This window comes from Gouania willdenowi, chromosome 6 (genome assembly GCF_900634775.1).
Source record: "Gouania willdenowi chromosome 6, fGouWil2.1, whole genome shotgun sequence".
Classification (NCBI taxonomy): domain Eukaryota; kingdom Metazoa; phylum Chordata; class Actinopteri; order Blenniiformes; family Gobiesocidae; genus Gouania; species Gouania willdenowi.
In genome coordinates, this window is record NC_041049.1 from 39835827 (window position 1) to 39854081 (window position 18255).

An 18255-nucleotide genomic window follows, 5' to 3' on the forward strand; every position below is an offset into this window, starting at 1 on the left:
CGAGGTATGTTCTTCTCTGAGTATGTTACCATGTTGCCATTGTCCGTAAACTAAACCTGGTCGCTGGCAGGTTTTATCAAAGAAACCCTGGGTTTCTACCTGGCTCCGCCCACCTGAACACCGTTTCTTAACACTTTAATAAACTTTAACACTTTTCTCTGAAACACATTAGTAACATCACACACCACAGACCTGCTGCCACGTCTCCTCAGACACATTTTATTCATATTATTCACCGCTCGTCACGTCACTGAAGCAATAAAGTGATGAAGTGACCAAAAAGTGTGACTAATTACGGGTGATTTAAGCCACTATAATCACTAAAGACTGAACGCACCTTTAGAACAGGCTCATAATCCTCAAACACCAGCTTATTTCACCATTAGGGTGAATAAATCACTCTTCCGTTTGGTTGCCATGGCAGTTTGAGTCATCTCTGATCCATTGATGATGGCTTTTTATCGCGCGTGCACGTAAGTAACCCAAGGTTTACATACTCAGGGTTGATTGACCCACTTCACACCAGTTTCTCATCGCGGGGTATGTTGACCCAGAGTTTATGGATAGACTCAGAGTTTGTTAACCCTCCTTTATGGAATACCTCTCTGCGGAGGGACACGTCAACAGCGCCGCCATCTTGGACCGGTGATGGTGGAGGCAGCGGTGCATGGACTTTACGACTGAAAGAGGTATTTCTCAATCTTTGAGTAGATTTATAAGTTGAATTTTGAACCGATTTCCAAACTGTTTAATTTTTAAAAAAACATCACACATGTAGCTATGATACAAGGTGGTTGGATATATTTAAAATGCGGATTTTACTACTTAACACTTAATCTCCACACCCACATACTTGAATATTTCAGTTCTTTGGCTACAATAATGATGATATAATAGTAATAGTAATGGTTATAATTATAATAATACACAATAATATAATAAGAATCCAGTAACAATAATAATAACAATGATATTAATAATAAACAATATGTATAATAATAATAATAATAATAATAATAATGTAATATGAGAATATAATATGATACTAATGATAGCAATAAAATAATATAATAAGAATTCAGTAACAAAAACAAAAACAATAATATTGATAACAAACAATACTTATTATGATTATTGTTATTATTATTTTATTATTATTATTATTAAAAATATATATAATTGTCAAATGCAATGTATAGCCTTAAACAATGTTGTCAATAAAAACCTGAGCACATTTGAACGTTTTTTGGGTTCCTTTTGTTCTTTTTCTATCTATCTATCTATCTATCTATCTATCTATCTATCTATCTATCTGTCTATCTGTCTGTCTGTCTGTCTGTCTATTATGTCTGACGTTTATTACAAACAAGCCCCGTGAAAATTGCTTGAGAATTGAGCGATTTATTCAGCTACTAGCAGTGTTATCAACACTGCTAGTAGCTGAATTGAACTTGTAGGTTATATCAGCATAATTACATAGTAAATGAAACAAATGCCTCATTTATTCTAATTTTCAAGCTTGTAGGTTTGATGTCCGATCTGTGCAGATTTGCGAGCCACTGTCTTTGACGTCTGCGAGTTATTCCTTCGATTTCAAGTCCTTCACGCTGTTGAACAATAAACTAAAAAACGAAGCAATGTTGTGAGCAGAATTGTTAGAACACCCGACAACTTCGCACAAAACTCCCATTTTGCGCTTTTCTCAACGGTTACCGATGTGTTGTAAATAAAACTTGTCATAAAAGATGGCAGAAACTAGCGAATCAGAGAGGATCATGGGAAATTTGTGATGTCGGTGCAAACCACCTATTCAAAGTCCGCTTCTCAGCAAGTCTGCTGGAAATCCCCAGATGAGAACTTGCTTCGCCCTTTTTACCGAGGATGCATCAGAGGAGACTTGTGCATACTCGGCCAGCTATATTTCCCAGCATGCACTTCGAACAAGCGCATGATTCTTTTATTATTACCATTTTTTAAATGAGTTTTTTTCCTTTTCTTCACTCATTATTATTATTTTTCAAATAATATCTTTAGTCATCGAATTAATAAATCTATTTATTTAGTTCATCCTTCTACCATTAATAGCCAACTATTATTTTTCTTCTTTATTTTATTGTTCTTATTTAAATTTTTCTTTATTATTATTTTTTAATTATTACTATTTTGTAAATGTGTTTTTCCTTTTCCCTTTATTTATTATTATCATTATCTATGTGAAAAAGGGCAGCCACAACAGCTGTGCATGTCTGTCCGATCCATTCTAAATAATCCTCTATATTTGTTAAGATAAATTGCCTGAATCACCTTTACCTGATTGTTTCTTAGGATTTTTGTCACAGGTGTTTTTGACCATCCAATTAGCCATGACCAGTTTACCTATTTATAGGGACTGTCAATATATTAAATAAAACATACACATACACGTTTATTGTATTTACATTTTTGTTCATTTTTTTTAATTTATCACCAAATGTTTTATACGTTTACAAAACAATATTTACAACAATGACATCTATTCAAATATACATATTGTTTTCTTTGATGTTTACAGCGTAGTGCACATACTCCACACTGTTGCGCACAACGATGTCAAGAAGTTTGCTTTGTCCCAAAACGACGAGTATGCGAAGTCCGCGCTTGCGCACTCCGCAAGCTCGTTCTTCAAGTTTGCTCCCACGAGTCCTTACCCAGGAGTTCACAAGTACGGAGTATGCATACTTAGAATTGAGAAACAGCCCTAGTTTCAATTTGTGGAAGAAGTTTATTAACAGTTAAAAGAACATGGCTGTGTAGTTGCAGCATATTGTTAATGACATACTTGGTCAGGCTCTGTTTGCACTATTTGCAGTCTGTATTGACAGAGTAGAACTTTGATTTATTATTATTTATTTTATTTGAACTTTTATCAATTTTAGTTTTAGTTTCAATTTGAGGAAGAAGAAGTTTATTTAAGCTCATGCTTACATCATGTGTTATAAACATTCAATAATGCATGTGCAACTCAGTTAAATAAAAGTCTGTTGGTCCAGTCATATATTTTGTCATTGTAGTTTTCTTAAAATCTCGTCTCGTCTTGTTCTCGTGAACCCAATATCGTGTCGTGTCTCTTGAGCTGAGTGTATTGTCACAACCCTAATAGAAACTATAAAAGAAATTGCATGAATTAAATGTTGTAAACAGTTTATTTTTATAAAAATAAAGTTGTAATGATGAATATACCTCATGGAAAAGTGATATTGTTTAGTTTCATAGAAAGGAAGGTGAAGATGACTGAAGGTAAAATGAGAAAAACAAGTTTAGAGACTAATGCGCACAGAAGTAATTTAGACAAGGCAAGGCACATTTATTTGTATAGCACATTTCATACACAAGGCAACTGAATGTGCTTCACATGATCAAAGTGCAACAGAAAACATTAAACTGCTTAAAAATCATCAAAAACATTAAAATCAGAAGCAAAAACATTTAAAATCAGAGTCTGTACAACAAACACATAAAATCAACAACAACATGATTAAAAATCTTCCTCTCAATCATACGCTGTGGAGAAAAACAGTTCCTTTAACTTTGATTTAAAAATGTTCACATGCGATGCTGACTTCAGCTCTGCTGCAGTTTATTCCACTTCTTTGCAGCATAACAACTAAAAGCAGCATCACCATGTTTACTGTGAGCTCTGGGCTCCACTATCTGACCTGTGTTCATAGATCTGAGACCTGCTGGGTTCATACCTGACTAACATCTCACTGATGATTTGATAAATGAGTCAGAGATAAAACAAAGCAGAAAAGGGAAGAATTTAAAAATATATATAAAACATTAAAATGAGCATAACACAGTAAAAGCTAAAAACTATAATAATAAAATATCAAACCTATCAAATAATTCAAAGAATAGTATTACATTTACAAGCATAGGTTTTCAGTTTGTGTTGTGTTTAAAAATTGTAATATTCTCGGCCATCCAAAGCAGGTTCCATTTATTTATTGCAATAACAGTGTTTTGACTTTAGTTTCATTATACCATGTGATTTCACCTGTGTTTGTTTCTAGTCTCTGTTTTTACTCATTTACTGTGCCCGTAGTTAAAAATCCTGAGGTCAGAAAGTACTTGAAGTTTTCAAAATTTCCCTCTGTTTGTTTTTTTCACACTGCTCATCTTTTCCTAACCTTTATCTTTCCTTGGTCTCCAGGACATCAAGGTGAAAGAGGCGGAGCCGCAACCTGATCCTGGTCCATGTGCTGCTGCAGAGACCATATTCTAACTTTCTAAATCAAGCAGCATCCATATATGGTCTATGAAACACACACACACACACACACACACACACACACACACACACACACACACAGCTGTACTGCTGATTTCTCATTATGCTAACGAGCTTTTAAAAAGCTGTGTCACCGTCACTAATCTGATGAATATGCATCACTGAGGGTGCCCCCCACAAGGCAGGGTGGAGGTCTCAGTGAGGGGGGGTGGGGGGTCTGCAGTCAGGATAACTTATCCACAGCCCCCCGAGACCTGCATAAACAGAAAGCAGCCCTCACACGTTGACAGAGCTTCCATTTCCTCCAAACCAACTCCTGACATATTCAGTCCCAACCTTTCATTCCTTCACCATGAAGCTTCCCCCGGGTCCACGACTTGGAGTGACATGGATGCTGACCCCCACCACTATCCCACACCCCTCACTGCACAGCCTCACTTCGCCCCTGTCATCCATCCTCTCTCCTCCTTCCTTCTTCTCCTGAAGAAGAGCGAGTCCCTCCGGCTGCAGATAACTTCCCGCAGGTAAACTTCTCCTTCTTATTATATGTGCATCACACATTTTACTATATTAACTGTTTGGAATCCTTTTGCAGTGTTTGAATTGATAAGAAAAAAGATCATTCATTTGACTATAAATTGACAAACGAAAAGGTCTTACTTGACATTTTGGCGCGTGTCAAACTCATGGCCCGTCGGCAAAATCCAGCCCTTTGGAACATCTAATTCAGACCCAAGGATAGAGTAAAAATGACGGAGAAAACATGACTCATTGTGTAAAGGTTTGCACGTTATCACCGTTTTCTCGGTGCTTATATTGCAGTCATTTTTAATGTTAAACTGTTGGAAAAACAAAACATTTTCCTGACTTTATAACATAATATTTTCCTTAAAGAAATTGGTCACATAATCTAAGAAATTTAAAGTGAAGATCCTGTTGGGAATGATATTTATACCTTATTGCTTGGATATTTGGATATTGTGGGTTTCTTACATATTTTGTGTTTTATGTATAAGTAGAAGTGCAAACAAAGGCACAATAATGAAATTACTTGTTTTTCCAGCATAAAATCTGCTCACTTGAGATCAAACTGCTCCGTATTTGGCCCCTGAACTAAAATGAGTTTGACACTCCTGGGGATTTAGTCATTTACTGAATAATGATTGTTCCAGATAAAAAATGTATATTTGGGAGCTTTTAACTAAGCATAATGCTGATTTTATGTAAATCAAACTGTTTGGATTTGATTTTAATTTAGTTTGTTCAAGCAGTTATCAACTGTTTGACTGAAATAAAAATAGATGCTTGTGAGTGTGCGATCCTATATACAGTATCTGCTGATTCATCTAATATTCAAGGAAACAATGACGTGAAAATGTTTTTAAGTGTGAGAGCTGAGCTTTGACCTTGGTGCTTTAGCAGCGTGACAGCTGGGCTCCACACATGACGTACACACACACGCATGTTCACACACACACACACACACACACACACACACACTTCACCCTGTCAGCAGCTTTCCTATCCATATGTTGCAGTTATTGCTAGAACCGCAGAAAAGGACACTGATTGTCACGCAGACACAGCCTCATCGTATTACTTCCATTGAGAAATCAATAGAAAAGGCATGTTAACTTTGACTTTCTTTGTTCTCTAAACTGCAGTGGTTCTCAACCTTCAGCCCACAACCCCCAAAATAAAGGTTCCAGAGATCGGGGACCCCTACTGTACCTGAAGGTGGTTAAACACAGACATGAACAATGAAGAACAGTCATGTGGAGACAGGGTCATCTATAAGGGGGAATAAAGAGGAGAGATTTTTGGTGCCCATCCATAAAGTCAGTAAAATGGTCCATTGTTCTATGAATCTGTGATTACCACATTTATTTATTGATCTGAATAATATCCACTGTCCAGGAAGTTTATTATTATTTAGGCCATAGTATTTAGTCATCTTAAAGATGTAAATCATTGTTTTAATCACAAATAAAATTAGTTAAAAGTGACCACAATTGTGGAAAAGGTGGTTAAATGGGATTTTAAAAACCACAGGAATTGGTTAAAAGTTGCAAATTAGAGTGGGCAAAAACAGACAGAAAAAGTGGTAAAAAGGGTTCAACGTGTCAATATTGGCTTAAAAGTGGCAGAAATTGGGGGTTGATGTAATGTAATTTAAAAAGTAGAAACAATTAGTTTAAAATGGCAGATAATGGACATGACAAATTGGGAATGTGGTTAAATTGTCAAACATAAGCTTGAAATATGGTGAAAAAAGGTTAAAAGTGACAATGGGTTCGCATGTGACATTAGGTGGAAAAAGTGGTGAAAAGGTATAAGTGCAGAAAATGGGAGTAATGTATAAAAAATGCATTAAAAAGGAACAAAAATATGGCAAGAAAAAGATATGAAAATAGGTTCAGATATGGCAAGTTTGGTGTAGTTGCAGAAAATGGGAAAAAATGGGCTCAAATTGTTCAAATAAAATATTCTTCGTTTCTTGAAGGTATCTGGTGACCTCCTCCCCATTGTTGAGATTTCTTTGTTCATTTGTTCGTCCCTGTATCTCTACCAGGCTAAACTCCATCAACTATGACTGGGAGCCTGAAAGCAGCAAACACCACCTCTTCCACCTCAGCTCAGACATCAAAGGCAACAGACGCTCCAAGCTCAGCATCATCAGGAGGACATAAGTTCATGAGTGAACGGAGTGATTCCCACAGTGAGTCGGATGAGAAAACAGTTGGAACTCAAATCTGTCATGTTTTTGTGTCCTAACACAACACATAAAAATATACACTTAATTGTTTAGTTCAAGCAGAATTTACAATTTACCAAAAAAATGAGTCACTTTATGTTGTGCTGAACCAAATATAACATCTGTGCTGAAGTCACCGCTTCCTTGAGTATTAAATCACAGAATACATTTATGATTATTGTAATCGTAAAACATTTACAACCAAATAAAAATTCCATCCAATCAGTGCATCCTTTATGAAAGTAGCATGAAAACAACAAACTAAATACATGTAATAATCACAGCATCAAACAGAGACAGTCCATGGTGGGAACCAGGGTTTGGGTCGATTACATTTTTCATTTACAATTACATCTTCAATTATCCAAGTTCAATTACACCTCAATTACGTTGACCGGCATTTTTTCCAATTCCAATTAAAAAAACAATTGTACTTTTTTTCTTCTGATGCTTAATTATAATTACATTCTCAATTACAAAAGTTCAATTACAATTAATCACAATTACTGAATAAATAAGCTTTTGTTAGCTTTCTGTTCTTGTACTAATGGGTCAGTTTGACCCATGTCTTAAATCAGCTGTAAAATACACTAAAAAAAATATTATTTATCATCTGATTTGTTTCTCATCTTTTGGTTACCTTGTGAGGCTTCCTAATCATTGAAAATATTAATATTAATATTGATGTGGTGTGGGTGTCTGAGCCTTTTTTTGTCAGCATACCCCTAAAATAAATTTTTACCATTAACATTTAATTATTTTATTGGTAAAATCTACTGACAAGTAGTAGGAAATAATTTATAATTATTACGTTATGTAAGCCATAAAAATGGTTCCCCAGTTTTACATTTAATTATATTGTAATTGCCAATTTTTTATAAAATTTTCATGCACATTAAAAATACAAACTCAATTAAAATTAAATTATGATTACAAAAGCAACATATTTTTCAATTACAGTTACAATCATTATTACATCATAATTGTAATTGATTATCAAATTACAATTATAATTGTCCTCAACCCTGGAGGGAACTGTCCACAGTGCAGCTCTTCCAGTTTGAAAACTTAAGTTATTGTGTGTCCCTCAGTGACTTCATGGGCCACTGCCGCACTTTGTGTTGTGACTTTGTTCGTGGTGTCGTTGTTTGGTGTGTGCGTGTGGAAAAAGTGGTTAAAAAAGGACAAGGACAAAGAAAAGGACAAGAAAAGGGGAAACAAGAAAAATGAGAAAGACGAACTTGCCACTGAAATGGATGGTTACGCTAAGGTGAGACACACACACACACACACGCACACACACACACACACACTGTCCTTGCAGTGTTTCCCACGCTGACATCCAGTGCTGCTAAAACTGTTGTTATGACTCAGAGATGTTTTGCTCATTCAGGGTGACCATATTTTGACTTCCATAAAAAGGGGACTCTTGGGCCGACCTCTGCATACTCAAAAAGTACTCAACGTTTTCTTGAATCTACCAGTTGTAACGGAAAAATACACTATAGTAGATACATTGTTGTTATTGTCCATAAGGTTCAAATTTTATTTTCTCTCTTTATAACAAATACTTAAAAATCAATCTGAAATCAGTGGTGACTCAAGTCAATCGCCTTTATTATGCATTATAACAACATGTCCTTGAAAAATCTCATATAAACTTTCCTTAAGTATCTTAATCACTGAAACAATGACAAACATCACATTCTAGAAATTAAAACTATGACAAAAAAACCCAAGGTTTACAGAACATTGAATAAACATTAAATATACACTTAAATAACTATGAATGTTTACATCCCATTTTCCCATGCTGACTTCCTGACATGGGGCGTGTCCACTCTCCGTCACTTAAAGAAAAATAAATAAAAGAAGACTTAGATATTGTCATTACATTGAACATAAAAAAAGGAAAACTGAAAGTGATTGAGAGGAATTGAACTTATCTTACCTTACCTTTTATTGGCTGTTTCCTCCTTTGTTTTCAAATCGATCTGAAAGACTAGACTCTCTAGTTTCATCAGAATTTTTTTGTTTTGTTTATAGCTTGTTTCGTTCTTCCATAATCAGCAGTTGAATAGAGGCAAGTTTCACACAAATTGCCAGTTAGTGGCAAAAAGTTGTGAAAAAAAACCTGTGATTTTGAAGGTTTTTTTTTTTTTTTTTGCTTTAGGGACACCTCAACATTGGTTCCCTTCTATAAAACTACAAAAACAACACTGAGACTGGGCTTTTTTTTTTGCTATAGGTCAGAGTTGAATGGTTTGCTTACTGTATTTTGGCCTTCCTGCAAGTCTCCCCCCCCGTCATTTTCCACACACGCCACTTCCTCCTTCTCGCGGACATGCCGAGTGTCACCGCTTGCCACCTTTTTTTTTTAAGGTCGTTTTCTCTCGCTCTCAATAGTCCACTCAGTTCCACACATGCTCTAGTTGAGTGTGCGCTGCTGGGAGCTCCAGCATCAACTCTCTTAGCGCCATTTTCTGTCTTGTAAACTTGTAAACTCTTTTCCTCTTCCTCTGAGCTCTGCCCATCACGGGTGATCTCTCATCCAAAGGTGCGCTGCTGACACCTACATGTCACCTGGTAGTCACAACATCATGGTACAAGCTCGATATTTACGGGAGAACTTCGTCACACTGTCTCCTAGCAACCCTAGCTGAAAAACACAATTCACCTCTTTCGACGTCATTGGCAGTCAACATTACTAAACCAAATTACATCTTTAGATGTCAATGGCAGTCAGTGAGGTAAAGAGTGTTTAACCACTGAGGTTTTAATGGATTGGATCACGGGAGAGGAAGCATTTTTGTTGCCCTACTTTCAAAGTTCCTCCCCCAGAGGAAGCTGGCGTGAATATTGCTAGATGGCAACAATCAACAAAACCGATAAGTTCATAAAGATATTGTCTGCTAATTTCTAGTAAAACAACACCAACCAGTATTGTTAGCATTAGGTCTTGGAGGTGCTAGCAGGGGTGCAGGTCAATGTGTGCTGGAGTGTCAAAAAACATCAAGGACAGCGTTTGGAGAGGGCAGCTGGTGTCTGGAAGCTCTGATATCGGGGTAATGAGCTTGGAGCTAGGCTGTTCACTGGCGTGACTGCCGGGTGAAAGACCAGCAGGTCAAGGGCAGGGTTGGGCCTGAGACTACAGCTGATATAGTGATGTCTGAGAGCTGCGGACCTTAGCGCGGTGCGGAGCGTGGAGTGTAGCAGTCACTGGAGTGAGAGAGCTGCAGGAAGGCCACTAACTAAAAAGTAACTGCAGGAAAAGAGAAAAATAAACATGCATATATAGCTACTGTTTTGTATCCACATTCACCAGATCGACCAATCAGGTAGGTATCGGTGGTTGAGAGAGGTTATCGATGTATTTTTGTGCCTCCACTATGGAGCCAATCCACTTCCTGGCTCCATTCTGCAGTGTGAGATGAAGCCTTTCCAGGTAGATTAAAGCAGGCTTTAGTCCATGCTTATAAAGTTCTGCCATGACCTCCTTATATTCTGCTCGCAGGCTGATGATTTATGGGGTGTAGTCTTCCACCACACAAATTGTTTGGACACGGAATTTGAGTTTTCCTCTCCACTGCGCTTCTCTGAGGAGGAGGTCTTTTGTCCGGGTACAGTGTAGCCATAGAATGACCAGGCGCGGTTGCTGTCCGGGGGCCGTCTCGGTTCTATAAATTTCTCAGAGAATTTTAGAGAAGTGGGTCGTCCGCTTTTGATGGACTCTGGTAGGCCGAGAATGCGTATATTTTGACGTTAGCTGCGGCTTTTCAGGTCTGACACTTTAGCCTTTAATAGTAAATGGACTTGTATTATATAGCGCTTTATCCCTACACTGAAGCGCTTTACACATCAGCTCATTCACCCATTCACACTCACATTCACACACCAATGTCCTCGAGGTCCAAAACCCGCTGACTCAGGTCTTCAGTGGCAAGTTCGAGAGAGGAGACATGTTGGCCATGTTCTTGCACTGCAAGTCATGTCTGGTCGAGTTTGGAGTTAAGCTGAGTGAACGAAGCTCTGAACTCAGCGGCTATGTCCTCACTGTGTTTTTCAAGCATCGTGGTGATGGCCTCCAGTGTTAGGCTGGCATCGTCTTTTTTGCTCAATGTAGTGGCTTTGGAAGCTATTTAAAAAGAGGATTTCAGCAGAATTGAGGAAAAAAATACTCAAGTATTAGATTATTCTCATAGTTGGAAAGGATTGAAGGGCTGGGTGGTGTGGAAAGCCAAGGATTTACCCCAGCCCCTACGCAACGTGTTTACTCCATCTGTCACCTGGAACTCCCACAATTTGTCATTTTGCTGCTAGCTGCTGAATTGTCCTGAATGCCTTCATTCCTATAGAACTCAATGGACTGAAGGGGCAATTTGCGTCATCATTACGTCATTTCAACATGGAGGTGCACATTTTAAAAAGTTAATAAAAACCAATATGATGCAAAATAATGCGTTTTGTTAGGCATAGATCTTCTAATAAGGACATTTCAAAGGTTTTAGGCCAACTTTGTAAAAACAGTGGAGGATCTCTTTAAGTCCCTCTGCCAGGTTTGCGCCGGTGTGTTGTTCATACATGGGCCGAGTTTGCAGAACATGGCTCACCATGTTCCACTCAGGGATGATGTGATGCGCAGTCACAGCCATGTAGCTCTCGTTAGCTCTGGATGTCCATCCATCAGTTGTTAGGGCTACTGCACATGCCTTTGACAAGTCTTGGACAACAGAAGATTTAGCTTGTTCATAAAGGTTTGGTATAATTTTCTAACTAAAGTGCGGACAAGTGGGTACTTCATACCGGGGCTCAATCACCTTTAGTATGTGTTTAAAACCAGTGTTTTCAACAACTGAATATGGTCTTAGAGCCGCTGCTATAAAAACTCTGATGGCAGTTGTCATAGCTTTGGCCTGATCTGAATTGCTAGGCAGAGACTGCTTGTCGAAGTCAGCTGCGTTTGCACTAAGGTCGTTTTCTTTCTTGTCACAGTGATATTCACACTCGGGTGTTGCCGTTTCAAGTGAGTTTACATGTTCGTTGTGTTGCTGGAAGCATTACCAATCTCAGCTGAACAATATCGGCATACTGCCCTCATTTTATTCACTTGTCTTTCTCCGTTGCAATATTTCACCCAGAAGCCGAAGTGTTACCAAGCTGGAGACTTTAGCGACAGGGGAGGGTCTTCCAGCTGTGGTTTCTCACTAGCGTTAACCATGACATACACGGGCTGCACATGTAGCTGCCGGCAGAAATAAACACACGCAACTTCCGTTCCGGGAACTCACCCTTGCACAGCCCTGTACCGAACCAAACGTCCTGTAACGAAATGGTTCAATACAAATACATGTATTGGTGCACCCCTATAATTTTATGCTTAATCAATTGTACCCATCAAATTAGTTAAAGTCTTGAAATGTGAAGCAAAAAATTTAAGTCAACTTTTTTTTTTTGAATGATAAACATTAAATAGGGTCAAACTGACCCCAAGGATACTAGGAGGGTTAATCTCTGTATCTCTTGGACTTCGGTCCTCTTTCGCTTTTCTTCGTGTGTCACATTTTTGTCAAAACCAAGCAGCATCTTTATTGATTACCGTAATGAACTTTATTGGCTGTAAAGAGCTCCTTGAGTTCTTATCTTTCAGAAACTACTATTTTTCAGATAGACCAAGTATTAGAAGAGTTACAGTCTTTTAAATTAACCTGTTCCAAGGGATGCGTTCAAGGTCCCTAGAAAACCTGGACATTTTCATTAGTTTATAAAATATCCCCGGATAGCTTGCACAAAACATGAAAAATGAATATGTTTGGGTAAAAACCGTATGTATGGTCACTCTATTGTAAGAGGAGATGAGAGTTTGGAGGGAGTAAAAACGGTAAATGGACTTGATTTGTGTAGCGCTTTTTATGCCTACACTGAAATAGTCTCAAAGCACTTTACGATATCAGCTCATTCACCCATTCACACACCACTGGGACTGAGCTGGCCATGCAAGGCGCTGGTCAACCACTGGGAGCAACTTAGGGTTCACTGACTTGGCCCAAGGACACTTTGACACATATGACAGGTATAGAACTGGATCAAACCCCCAACCTCTCAATCAGAAAACGACCCCCTCCTACACCTAAGCCACGGTCGCCCATCTAAAATGTCAAAAACTGTTCTAACTTCACTCCATCTGTGCAATGTTCACGACACATGCAGGTTTTATAGGAATGCAGAACACTTTTCAGGCCTTCATTGTTTATTTACGTGTGAGTTTTTTATGTCCTGCAGACCATCGAAGAAATCCCTGACAAGGAAACAGACGATAAACCAAAGGACGATGAGAAACTGGGCAGGTTACATTTCAAATTAGACTACAAACTTCACAGAGAACACTGGTGAGCTAAATGCTAATGCCACATTTCCATACTTTTTTTTTTACATCTTTCCTATTCTTCTTCTTTTTGACTTTACTCTCTTTGTTCCTGATGCTTTTTATAGATGACTGTGTGCGTCCTCCAAGCGTCAGAGCTGCCTGCGATGGATGTGGGGGGGCAGCTCTGACCCCTACGTTAAACTCTATCTGTTCCGGACAAGAAGAAGAAGTTTGAAAACCAAAGTTCATAGAAAGACTCTGGAGCCAAACTTTAATGAGACTTTCACCTTTAAGGTGGAGTTGAATTTAAACTCACATTATTTGCCCTCAGGGTTGCAAATGGATGGAAATTTCCGATAGATTTCCACGAGAACTTGAGCTCAGGGATTTGGAGAATATAAAAAACATTTCATGGAAATTATTCTTTGGAATTAACCAGAAAGTAGAAGTAAATTTGAATAACTGACGCTAATGTCTTATATTTGACGTCCCTGTTAACCTTCAATTTGGTAAATTTCATTTTTTTCCCCTTTAATTCCCATGGATAGTTTCCATTTTTTTTTTTGGGGGGGGAATTTTCCAACCCAAATTGAAAAGTTATTTTCATTAAAATTATATTTTATTGATGTTTATTTTGCATGGATGCTGATATTTTCAATAGTTAGCATTCATGCATATTTTAATATTTTTAAATATTCCCAAAATTCACAATCTTGAGTTTCTGTGGAATTTTATCAGCGTTTTTCCCACCTCTTTGCAACTCCATTTGCCTATAAAATTATGACATGAATTTTGTTCTTTCTGCTGTGAAGGTTAGCGTACACTGAGCTGGGCGGTAAGACTCTGGTAATGACGGTATAACGACTTCGACCGCTTCTCCAAACACGACGCCATCGGGGCGGTGAAGATTCCCATGAGCAGCGTGGATTTTCAGCCGCTCTCTGCAGGAGTGGAGGGGGATCTGCAGAAAGCAGAGAAGGAGGAGGTGCGGACAAACCCAAACCCATAGGCGGAGTTTGAGATATAGACTCGAGATTCGTGCCAACCATAATGTGTGTAACATATACAATGATGCAAAAAATTATTAGTAACATAATTGATCATACTGAGTACAAAAATTAATGTTGTAAATTCATGGATAAAATCATGCTTTTCTGCTTCATTTTTGCTGCAGTACCATACATCAGACTAAACAGGCTGCTTAGGGGAGGCGTGTTTTTCCTCTAAGATCATTCGCTTTACCTTTGTGCCTCGCTGTGTGGTGGATTGGAGACTGAGAGCTAGCTGCTCCTGCTGCTGCCACCTGAGTTAACCTATCATCATGAGTGCTCATTGGTAGGACTCGGAGTTGGGCTGGTTTTCTGATTTTCTAAAACGTTTGGAGCAGGACATTCCACAAACCTTCTTATATCCATTTTTATAAATGAGTATCAGAACGAGAGTCACTGAGAGATATAGGCTGTAGCCTTGAAAGGAAGACGATGGTCACATGAACGAGCGTTAAAAAAAATAACTTCTATTTTTAGAAGAACAACACATGAATTCATATATATTTTGTACAGTCACTGTTTCATGGTACTTAACATATTTGCATATTTTGTACATTATATTAAGAATTGTGTTTTTGAATGAAATTGGGAAAACTGTAATAACATTTTTTGACGCCCCAGAAACTCAGTGTGTGCCGCAACCCTTCGCTCAAATCTGAAAAGGATGAACTACATCACAGTTTTTGACCATAAAATGCTGACTCTTTTTTCCTCTTCATCAGAGTGAGCGACTTGGAGATGTTTGTCTGTCTCTGAGGTACGTGCCCACTGCAGGAAAGCTGACAGTGGTGATACTGGAGGCCAAAAACCTGAAGAAGATGGATGTGGGTGGATTATCAGGTGAGTCCAAAGGCCAGAAGTTGTGCAGAATGTTGAATTAAATTATACTATTGGTACTGAAATCAGCTCAAATTATTTTGATGAATGTGTCTTTATATTTTCTATTGATGCAAGAATAATAATAACACACCACAGTAATGCAGTACAATATGAGAACATGTATATTAATCTTTAGTCCTAGGGGTGTAAACGATTCTTTTTAACAATGATTCAATTCAAATCACAATTTGTTGTTGCCGATTCGATTTCATGATGATGATATTGGTTCATTTAGAACTATTCGATCTGAAATGATTCAGTGACTTTTTATCCAAAATAATAATGTGTACAGTGTGAGTGAAATAAATCCCTGGATACTGGACAGTACAGGTGAGCTTTCATAGATTCCTGTTTCTTGTCAGGGAAATTATAATTATAAATTAATGATGGACATAAACAAACAAGTAAACAACATTTAATGTCAAATGTATTCACATTTGAATAAAGCCGAACCAACACTTCAGTTTAAATGAACTTGATGTTAACTCTACTGCTCTCATTTTCAATACTCAATATGTTTTCAATAAAAAATACATATAAGGTTTACCGGAGTCTTCTGCTTGTTTTTATACATCAAAATAATACAAATTAATATCAACAATGATGTGTTGAGGTTAAATAAGCAGTAGTTGAACCTGATACTTTTCTTTTTAACGTGATGGTTATCATGAGGCTTCTGCAGAGCTAATGCTAATGAGCTAAAGCTACATGTGCTGCTGCTGAAGGGCCTGGTGGTGGACGGTGGACACAGTGAGCGGCTCCTCAAGGTTCTCAACCTTGGGGTCAGGACCCCATTTAAGGGTTGCAAGACATTGGGAGGGGATTGCCAGATGCCTTCAATAAACTAAGAATATTTCTTGAACAATGTGAGCCCATTTTTGCTTATTTTTACCCTTTTTCTGCAACTACACCAAACTTGCCATATTTTTATCTATTTATCATTTTTTCTTGTCATGTTTTTGCTCCTTTTAATGCATTTTTGCTACATTACTCTCATTTCTGTCACTTCGCCATCAAATTTGAATGCCTTTTCTGCACATTTTTTTCATTTTCAAGACATTATTATAAACCCTTTCCACCACTTTTTTCACCTAATATCAATATAAAGTCTGCTGTGCTTAAATCACATAAGTGATTTCCTTGTATTGATACAATTGATTGATTACCCTTTAAAACCATTTTAGATCAATAACTGTCATCAGGAAGGACAACTAGTCTAGCACAGATTGATGTCGTTGGATCGTGGGAATAGAAATCCATTCATTGATCTAATGGATCAATCGTTACACCCTTAGCCCTTATTGATGAATTATATATTTATGACTCAAATGAAACAAAAAAGGCCTTCTTGTTTCCATTTCCAGACCCTTATGTGAAGATTCATTTAATGCAGAATGGAAAACGACTGAAGAAAAAGAAAACAACGATAAAGAAAAACACACTGAACCCTTATTACAACGAGTCCTTCAGCTTTGAAGTGCCAAGTGAACAGATCGAGGTACACACAGGCCTACACGTGCCTCAAGGCACACACAAACACAGCCGCATTATGTCACTGTGTGTGTGTGTGTGTGTGTGTGTGTGTGTGTGTTTTCTCATAGAAAGTGCAGGTTGCCCTGACGGTGCTGGATTACGATAAGATCGGGAAGAACGACGTCATCGGGAAAGTTCTTCTGGGTTCAAACACTGGAACTGAGCAGCAGCACTGGGTGGACATGTTGGCCAACCCACGGCGACCAATCGCACAGTGGCACAGTCTCAACCCAGAGGAGGAAGTCAAAGCACTTCTGTCCTGTAAGAAGTAAAGATGTGTGTGTATCCAGTCAGCAATAAAAAGCATTTAAAAAGCAATGTCTGTTCTCACCTTGTTCAAACTTTTAGATACAAATTAAATTAATCAATGAAATATTGAAGAGAATCTAAGATGTACTACAATGTGTAGCAGCACTAATAAACCATGAAGGATTTTATTTAGATTAAGAAACAAATCTGTTTTTTTAATCTACAAAAAAGCTTATTTTGATTAATTATTTTCCTTTTATCTCTCTGTAAAATGTAAAAAAAAAAAAAGTGGAATTAAATGTCGACCATCTTGAGATTCGCACCAACCACAATGTGTGTAACATATGCAGGAACTGCTGGATGCAGTGTCGTTTCATCGTTTATATTGTGAAGAAGAAATGCACAACAGAAGAACAAACCTGAAGTCTCAAAAGTTTAGTACCATTTCACTGACAACTTATTCTACAACAAATACATTACACAATCTACAACAAATGAATTAATATATATTATGTAGCTGATGATTGCTGAGTCACAAGGTGGCTGAGGTTTATGAGTAAATGTGGACTTCAGCCTTTGAAACGACTACAACTATTTTGTTGGTTCACACGGATTTGCCACAACACCCACCGTAGTGGTAAATCCTGTGACCTACGTATAACACAATGGAAGCAGCCCTTGAAGCTTGTTTTATAGAAAACAACCCAAATTCCATGATTTATTTTCTAATATCCACTACAGGTTCCTTGTCATTAATTTGGGGAAAATGTTCTGCATTCTTTTTTTTTTTTTTTTGGAGGGATTGTGGGGAATAAGTGGTTGTGTTTTGTTTTTTTGCAGTAGTTATCTGTTGCTGTATCAATATATAGACATTCTATCCGTACGCAGCGCCCCTATTTGGCCAATTTAGGTCATATGATAGGTCAGTCATTGGCCAGTTTAGGCCTGAGTGACTAAGACTAAACCTTACCTTAAACCTAACCCTAAAGTTGTTTGCGATACTAAGCCTACCCGTAAACCTTATCCTAAATAAAAGACAAAAAACAAATGAAGCTAAAGCAAAGAAAGGAAGATATTTATTTAAGGAAAAGGATATTTCTGTAAGCAAAAAGAGGATAGATAAGGAAGGAAGTTTGGAGAAGAAAAAGGAAGAACA

The 18255-nt window shown here is 37.7% G+C and overlaps 1 protein-coding gene across 1 annotated transcript; it reads left to right on the plus strand.

Annotated features, from left to right (window-relative positions):
* The first annotated feature begins 487 nt into the window (after window positions 1-487).
* Window positions 488-17122, plus strand: LOC114465627 (synaptotagmin-1). The gene is given in 14 exon segments (XM_074783805.1): window positions 488-689; window positions 4193-4794; window positions 5935-6007; window positions 6843-6989; window positions 8117-8295; window positions 13305-13391; window positions 13393-13422; window positions 13515-13562; window positions 13564-13688; window positions 14202-14247; window positions 14249-14374; window positions 15161-15278; window positions 16682-16815; window positions 16919-17122. Coding segments are annotated over 11 exon segments (1227 nt in total). The 5' UTR covers window positions 488-689; window positions 4193-4794; window positions 5935-6007; window positions 6843-6859.
* The last annotated feature ends 1133 nt before the right edge of the window (window positions 17123-18255 follow it).